Source organism: Balaenoptera borealis (genome assembly GCF_965194805.1).
Source record: "Balaenoptera borealis genome assembly, chromosome: 20".
NCBI classification, from domain to species: domain Eukaryota; kingdom Metazoa; phylum Chordata; class Mammalia; order Artiodactyla; family Balaenopteridae; genus Balaenoptera; species Balaenoptera borealis.
The window spans coordinates 14,843,174-14,851,087 of record NC_138879.1 but is presented as its reverse complement, the minus strand read 5'-3'; the positions used below and the strand labels follow the sequence as shown (position 1 = coordinate 14,851,087).

Genomic DNA, 7,914 nt, shown 5'->3' with positions numbered 1-7,914 from the left:
GTTCTATCTTGTTTATAAAAGGAAAAGAAATATACATACTTCAAATTTTGTGACTTTGTGAAGGTTTCTTTAAGATGTGCATTCCTTTCTGCTTGCTCTAGTAAATGTTTTACTACTGGGACCTGTGGCTTGCTTGTCATTTCTACTTCACCATGAGTCGGGACATATTAAATATGATTTAGAACAGTGCACATGGTGTGAACACCCAGATGTTTTTTGAGTTATCAAGTTACCAGGAACTAAACTGTCTGTCAGACATCTATCAATCAATCAATCAATCAATCAATCAATCATCCTGGTTTTATTCACAGGATAATGGGGGAAGACTTGAGAGGCCCACTCGCCCAAGAATAGACTAGACTACAATGAATGCCACGGCACCACTGAACTTCCCCTTAGGATCTAAAAATGGTGTGACTTCTCGCCCAGCACCCCACATTCTTCACAGAAGGGTTGTGGGCTCTGACAGCACCGACAAGACATTTCAGAGGGGCTTTAACGGGACCCTTTCTTCCAGCCAGGAAGATGTCCCCCTCACTGCCCAGGGCCACCATGAGTTCCGGTACCTCAGATCTGTCTCTTCAGACGACTGCAGTGCAGGCAAGGGTAGGGCTGGTACGAAGGCGGCCAGAAGCTGCACCGAATCGCTCCTCTCCTCGTCCTGACACAGCCCCGCAGAGGTTCTGGTGGCTCCGCTCACTTCCGCTTGTGCTTTTTCTTCTGCTCTTTCCGTTGCTGTGCTCTTTGGTCCTTCTTCATTCTCGAGTCCACCACCTTGAAGTGACCTCTGACCCCAGCTGGCCGGCCCACTTTGCGGCCCACACCTTTTTTGGCTACAACATAGGTGACTTGGCGTTTCTCCTTTCCAAGCCCAGCTTTCTTATAGAGACTGTAAGTGGAAGACACAGGTTAGAGACTTTCTGCCACTCCTTCACCCCCGTGTACCTTTGTGGGTGACCCCCACCCCCCGCCCCTCACCTTCGAAGCTGTGCCACTTTCTCCCGTTCTGAGATGTCCACTGTGTTGACCACAGCTTCTGCCTTCTTCTTAGTTTGCTCCAGCTTCTTCAGCATCTGTGGGGGGACCGCGGTCAGGCTGACCTCTTTTCCTACCCCTGCCTCACCCACCCAGAGTCTCAGGCAGCCCCACTGCTTACCCTCCGTTTCTTCCTGGCCTTGGCCTCAGCCACTTTCTTGATGGGACGTGCATTGATTTCCCGCCAGCGTTTCCGGTAACGCTCCACCTCCTTCTTATCAATAGGCAACTGTCGTATCCTGTGCTGCTTTTCCTCCTGCACAAACCAGTCTGGAAGCTCCCCCTCATCCTCATTAAATGTGTACCTTGGTGGAGAGGACACCAGTCTAGGCTTTCAAAGAAATCCTTCCTCACCCCCACCCCTTCTCGTGACTTTCTGGCCCCTTACCGGCTGAAGGAGTCATCAATGAGGTCCCTCCTGGCTTTTTTGGAAGAAGCAATAATAGCACCTAGAGCAAGGCCTTCAGGGTCCAGTATCCGATGTTTCGCTAGAGAGGGAAGAAGGAAGTCAAAGCTCAGTCCCCAGCACTGACCCCTCCATGTTGCCTCCCATTCTACTAGGTGCAGCGCTCTCACCTGGGTCCTTGATAGGCACGATCTCAAACCCATCATCATCATCATCATCTGACTTAGGCCCACGGCTTTGCTTCTGCCTGCGGCACGGTTTCCAGCTGTGGAAGGAGGAGGACCGTGCACGCATGTCCCACCGTTACCCACGCCACTCAGGCCCACTCCTGCTCACCTCACCCCTGGTTCTTAGTTAAAAATGCTTGGGGGACTTCCAGAAATCTTGCCACCCAGGCTGTACTGCAGACCACTCAAATTGGAATCATCAGTATTTAAAGTTCTCCATCTGCAGCCAGAGCTGCAAACCCCCAATTACAGAGCGCTGGTTACAACCACCGCTTCCTCTTCAGCTCTTCTCCCGTCAGCTGCAACCACTCACCTCTCTTCACCCTCACTGCTACTGCTGTCACTGTCAGAACTGCCATCTCTCTCTGCCCCGCCGGGGCCAGTGGCAGCCTCTGTCCCTGAAGGAGCCTCTGCCCTCTCAGGGGCCTCATCCTGGCACGGGGGAGGTTTGTTCTCCGTCTTCACACCGGAAGGCAGTGGTGGCAGCTGCTGCCCCTTGCGACGGCTCTCGTACAACAGCTGGGCCTGACCGATCTCCAGGGCCTCGTCGGCATCATCCCCAATCCCACTGAAGCCATCCTGTGATGGGGGAATCGTCAGGCACCCTCTGCCCAGGGAATGCCAGTCCCTGTCTGCCTCGGCCACCAGCCTCTGCTTACCTTTGAGAACCACAGGCTGGCCTGTTCTTCCTGCAGTAGTGCCTTTTCCTCCAATGGTACCAGCAATGGATTCTCTTCTTCTTCCTCCTCTTTACCATCTTGCACTTCAGCAAACCGTACACTGTAGACCCAAGGAAAGTGGGTGGAGGGTCAGTGCCCTGGAGGGCTTGCTGCCCACACTCCCACTGGCAAGCCCTGCCACCAGCTCTGCTTCGGACTTGAGCTGAGGGTGCCCTGCAGACACCTCCCCACACCCCCCGCTTACCACTTTTGGTCCTTTAGACTCTGAGGTGCTCTGACTCCCACCAGCTCCTCTGGGTCCAGGTCACTATCCAGAGACGTATCATCCTCCTCCTCAACATCTGATACGTAGATGTCGTCTCTTGGCAGATCAGACAAAAACGTGTCTGCAGCACTCATGTCCCCCTGTGTTACCTCCTCTAACAACTGAGGTTTGACAGAGAAACAGAGGTCAAGGGCACTAACAAGGTACATACTGCTTTTTTCCTCCATGTTCATCACCTTAGTTTATCCTCAGCAACACTAGAAAACACACTGTGTCAAGCACATGATACCTTCTTTTACAGACAGGGAAGTGATAGGATTAACCATTTAAAACATCCCACTCTAGGCCAGATCATTCAGCTGTCTCTTCTTCAGTGGTAGCAGAAATAGGTTTATGGAAAAGTACCCCATGGTCTAATTAGTGTCCGATTTTAAAATGTTCTAAAACACTGCTTTTTAAAAAATTACTTTCAGAAGGCACCTTATCACCGGAGAATAATATCTACAACTCTTGTTTCCACTGAATAAAGGAGCCCATGCCATATACATCTAACAGGAAGCACTGTTTCACTAATAAACCAGCTGTCAACTCCAAAATCTGTTTTCCTCACGGCAAGGATAGCTACTATTTCTTGAATCACATACCAGGAATTACGCCATCTTTTTTTTTATTCCTTCCAAAAACGCGAGTAGGTAGGTTCTATCATTTTCTTTTACAGATGAGGAAACTGAGGCAAAGAGCGCCTTAAGTGGTAGTCGGCTCTGGGACCACTGTGCTCTACTGCCCCCTAAACAACACGACCTGGTTACTACCTTCCCACACAAGAGCCACGAAGGCTCATTTTGTTTGTGATGCTGCTTTTACCAGGAAAAGCAGGCTCTCCAGTATTCAGCAGAAAGCACCATCCAGCAGCCTAGTGCAACAAGGTGCTAACTTGGTCTCAGTGAACTGAAGAACGCTGTTCCCCTCTGAGGGAAACCCTCCATCACACGTGCTCGTAACCCACGCACCCTGGCTGCATCGCCTATGACCTGAGCTTCCTGCAACGAGGGCCTTTTGGTTCTGATGTTCCAGTTCTACAAGGATAAATCTACACCACACTCACAAATCTTCCTACTTTCATTATTTTAGGGGTATGTTCTTTCCTGGCCTTTTGAGACACAAGGCTCTTGTTTTTTTCCCAGTCTCCCCTCATCGAGCCATTTACGGGTGAAGGCAGCAACCACGAGCCATGATCTTTCAGCACACTCACCAAAAAGACATCCAACGCCCCACCTCCAAACACCCAAACAGGTCCTCCTGTCCCCAGTGGGCCCCGAACCCCGCCTCACCTGGTGACCCCGGATGGTGCGCAGGGAGAACATGCCAGTCTCCCCCTCGTCTGCAATGGAAACCCCGGGAAGATCCATCTTCAGCTCCACACGTTCCCGCTGCTTCCTCTGCTCACGCAGCAGCTTCTTTTTCTTCCTGAGGGGATGGTCTGAGGAATTAAAGCTGCCCGGCTCTGAAGATTCCCTATCCGTGCCTTCCCCCCCTCTCCCCATCTTCACCCACCGAGGGACTCTGCCTTGGGGCTCCCCACGCTCCTCCCCAGCTCCCCTCACCTCTTTAACTCCGCCACCTCCTGGGCCTTCATCTCCGCCAGGGTCCGGTTCAGCTGCTCCTCCTCCTCCTCCTCCTCCGAGGGCTGCGGCCCCATCCCAGCTGCTGACTCTTCCTCTTCACCTTCCTCTTCCTCCCCTGAGCTGAGGCTGACAAAACAGTCGCAGGAGTTGGTTATTTTCCCAGATGCTTCCCCTCAACACCCAGTCAACAACTGCCCTGGTTTAGCTCCCTCCTCACCTGATGTCCAGTGCCTTTGCTTGTTCTTTCAGCTTCTTGGCCACATACCGCCGAAGCTTCGTTCTCCAGTTCAGTAGGGACCTGCCCCAGAAATACCATTCCTGACCTTGCTGTCTCCCTTTTGTCCCCACCGCCTCGTTTTGGGCCCACACCCCAAATTTCATGTTTGCGCCACAGAAGTCCTAAGGTTCAGGCCCCCACCCCAAACCTCTAACACAGCAGCATCCTATTCCCAGAGATCCAGCGTCATGTCCTTCAAAGGCTTTCCCCTGCCTTTGGGGCTCCCGGCACCCATGCCCACCCCCAGTGCAAACCTGAGCTCCTTACGCCCCAGCACTCTGATATCCTGACAGCACGCCCGGATGTCCTCAGTGGTAGCTGGATGCCGTGCCAACTCTTCATCGTCTAGCGAGATCTGTTTGGGAGGAGGGAAAGGAGTCAGGGGAGATGTTCAGGCCATGTTTCTGGGGCTCCCTTGTACCGCTCGAGTCTGGGGACTCACTTCACTGGCTTTGGAGAGGAAGTCAACAGGGTTGGCAGCTCGGAGGAACTCAGTGACTGAGGTTCGGTGATAGAGTGTGAGGTCACCCTCAGCATAGCCTTCAGCCTTAGGAAGGGAAATAACGAAGGTTGAGCAGTCCCTTCTGGGGTGTCTGTGAGACTGACCAGGCCCGACCTCCCGAGTCCCAGGACCTGAAGGTGACCCCCACTCGCCAAACACACCTTTGGCTTCTTCTTAGTCACCAATTCAGTAACAGTCTTGACCTGAACTTCAACCTCCTTGAAGGCAAATTTCGGGTCAAAGAATTTACTGTCAACCTTGTCAGGAGCCAGGAATCCTAAGGTAATAGGATATATAAGAAAGTGTGCTTTGGTAGGTGGGAGACTGAATCAAGAGAACAAAAGAAGTGATGCCCACCCTGGCACACTACAAAGATCTCTGCAGATTCATGACGAGAGGCTTGGGGCTTGGTGGCCTGGACACGGCGGAAGAGCTGCTGGAAGATCCACAGTAAGGGCTGATAGTCACGGGAACGGAAAACCTTTGTGATGAAGCAGCCACCACGGCCCAGAAAATCACAAGCCAAACGCAGAGCCATCAGTGTCAAATGGGCTGTGGGGGGGAGACAGTTAGCTGAGGACCTCTGCAGCCTGAGAGGGCATGCCCACCTCCACCCTCAGCTCCATGCCCCCCAATCCCGGCACCTTGTGAGTAAGCATCATGGACCCAGCTAGCCCCGACGTTGGGGGCCCCGTCATTGAGCACAACATCAACTTTCCAGGTTTTCAGCTCCTTCCTCAGGGCCTACAGAGAAGGAAAGAAACCACAGCAACAGAAATACAGAAATGGCTACGAATGGAGCCCTTAGTTCAGCCATCTGTTGAGTGCCCACCACAGCCAAATCCTGTGCCATGGACAGGGGATACAACAATAAGCAAAAATAACACGTCTGTTTTCATGGAGCTTACAGTCTACTAGTGAATTCGCTGGAAAGGATTTCACTGAAATCTCTGCACTTCCTCCAACTCCAAAGACCTCTTTCCTGAATAAATAAAGGCTGGGCACACATGCAATATTACGGGCCTTGTTATATAAACAATGTGCAGGCACTGCTCAAGGCATGGTTAACAGGAAAAACGTGCCTTCAGGGGATCAGGGTGGGAAGAGGGATGAATGTGGATGTCTACATATAAAGGGAACAGGAAAAGAGAGATTCCTATTACCTGCCTACAGCGTTCTGTTGTGATGTCCTCTTGGAGTGTCACCACATTGGGAAGAGGCTTGATTGGAACCAGATCCACTCCTAGAAGAAATTAGGGCAGAGTATTCCAAAAGGTTGTCTCAAGCAGGGAGAAAGGAAATGCAGAACACAGGGTCTCACACTCCCACCCCCTGGAACATCCAGGAGCACCACCTGTCACTCACCCACAATAAGGCTGGATACAGGCATAAACTTGGTGGCCACTTGCAGCCTATAAAAGAGAAGCAAAGATTAAAATACCCTGGACTGTCCCTTCCCCTCCCTTGGCAATGTGATCTCTCATCCCCGGTGTTAGGGGCCCCTGCTAAGTGCAGTGGAAGTGAGACAGGCTGGGACCTGGGACCCTTTGCTGCAATGCTTGCACCTGGACAAAACTCCTTGGGCAACAGAATACAAAGAAACTATGAGGGACTAAACACTGCATGCATACCCAGTTGGGGTGAATTATGGACAAAAAGACAAAAATTATAGACAAAAAAATCTCCAACACACCACCCCACTGTCACCTCTGAAGAGCTGGGAGCAAAAACAGGGTGTAGGAAGCAGGAGCAGAAGCAGGGCACTGCATATGCCCCCCAGCACTCAACACCACCAAAGGGGCAGGCAGACCACCTCAGCCGCCCCTCAGCCGGACCCCGGGACACAGCCCCACCTTCACGCTATATAAGGAACCAGCCAGCCCCCTCCTTGGGGAGCTGGCTAGCAAGGGAACCCGCTACCTGTTTTCGCTGCCCCCTGCTGCAGCAGGGGCCCCAAGAAAACCTTGCCTGAATTTCTTGTCTGGCCTCTAGTCAATTTCTATTGATTGGGGAAAACCAAGAACCCTGGTCTGTATCAGCCAATCATGTCATAAGTACACGGTCCAAATCTTTCCCCCTGCAGCTTACTTCTGGGGAGTAGAGAAATGTGAGGTTGGTATTACTGTTTCCCTCCCACCCCCAAATGCAACTCTCAGTCATCCAAGGCTGTAATCCAGAATTCTTCCATAAGGAGCGTCAGGCGCCGGGTGTTACACACCATCCACCCGGTGCAGCGCACAGGTCCAGCAAGGCTCGGGCTTTCTGCAGAAATTGAAAGCGGCGATTCAGCTGGATCAGCTTGAAAGCAGACCGGGAACGGTAACCTGGAGGCGGCGACAAAGTACTGTAGTAAGTTCCGCGAAGCGCTTTCCCAGCGGGATTTCTGCGGCCTCACGACCCACCACCCTTTCTGCGGAAGAAAAACTCAATATTCGGAAAGGGGGCGAACCGGCCAAGGTTGGTGGCGCACCCGCTCGCAGACGGCGCGAACCCTGACTCACCCGTCTCCTTTGCCAAGTGATAGAACTTGTCTCGCCGGCTCTTCCCGACTTTGCCCTTTTTGCCCATGGTGGGACGTGGGAGCGCCACTCAATCTGGAGAGGAAGCAGAAATTGGGACGTCTCTTCCCGGAGCACTAGATTCCGCTCTTCGTTCCCCACTCGCCGTCGCAGACACACTGAGCCTCAGTCTACACTACTCACCGCCACCCAGCACCATTTCCACCACCCCTGAAGCGGCACGTGTGGGCAGCAAACGTATTTCCGCTTCCGCTTGCGTCGCTCGCGTCCCCGGCTCCAAGTTGTCCGCCATTTTGAGCGTGGCCACAAAAATTTTCTCTATTTTCTGTCCCCAGGTTTTATAAGTTGGAAGCTGGCACCAGGAGAAATGGTTACTTT

The 7,914-nt window shown here is 52.5% G+C and overlaps 1 protein-coding gene across 1 annotated transcript; it reads right to left on the bottom strand.

Annotated features, from left to right (window-relative positions):
* Window positions 1–282: 282 nt before the first annotated feature.
* On the bottom strand, window positions 283–7,907 carry FTSJ3 (FtsJ RNA 2'-O-methyltransferase 3). The gene is made up of 21 exons (XM_082373687.1): window positions 7,720–7,907; window positions 7,519–7,611; window positions 7,236–7,341; window positions 6,383–6,429; window positions 6,181–6,260; window positions 5,662–5,761; window positions 5,375–5,569; window positions 5,179–5,294; window positions 4,958–5,062; window positions 4,770–4,870; window positions 4,456–4,536; window positions 4,218–4,364; window positions 3,945–4,080; window positions 2,593–2,774; window positions 2,328–2,448; window positions 1,982–2,247; window positions 1,612–1,706; window positions 1,424–1,523; window positions 1,157–1,340; window positions 979–1,073; window positions 283–889 (listed from the first exon to the last, which is right to left on the bottom strand). The coding sequence occupies exons 2-21, from the start codon at window positions 7,583–7,585 to the stop codon at window positions 697–699; spliced, it is 2,517 nt and encodes an 838-aa protein (XP_082229813.1). The 5' UTR covers window positions 7,586–7,611; window positions 7,720–7,907; the 3' UTR covers window positions 283–696.
* Window positions 7,908–7,914: the final 7 nt, after the last annotated feature.

Excerpts from the sequence above, each read along its gene's own strand:
- FTSJ3 (XM_082373687.1), bottom strand. The coding sequence starts at position 7,585 with ATGGGCAAAAAGGGCAAAGTCGGGAAGAGCCGGCGAGACAAGTTCTAT. Across the intron at positions 2,248-2,327 it reads CCAGCCTGTGGTTCTCAAAG|GATGGCTTCAGTGGGATTGG; the intron begins GTAAGCAGAGGC and ends CCCCCATCACAG. Across the intron at positions 1,707-1,981 it reads AGCAGTGAGGGTGAAGAGAG|CTGGAAACCGTGCCGCAGGC; the intron begins GTGAGTGGTTGC and ends CTCCTTCCACAG.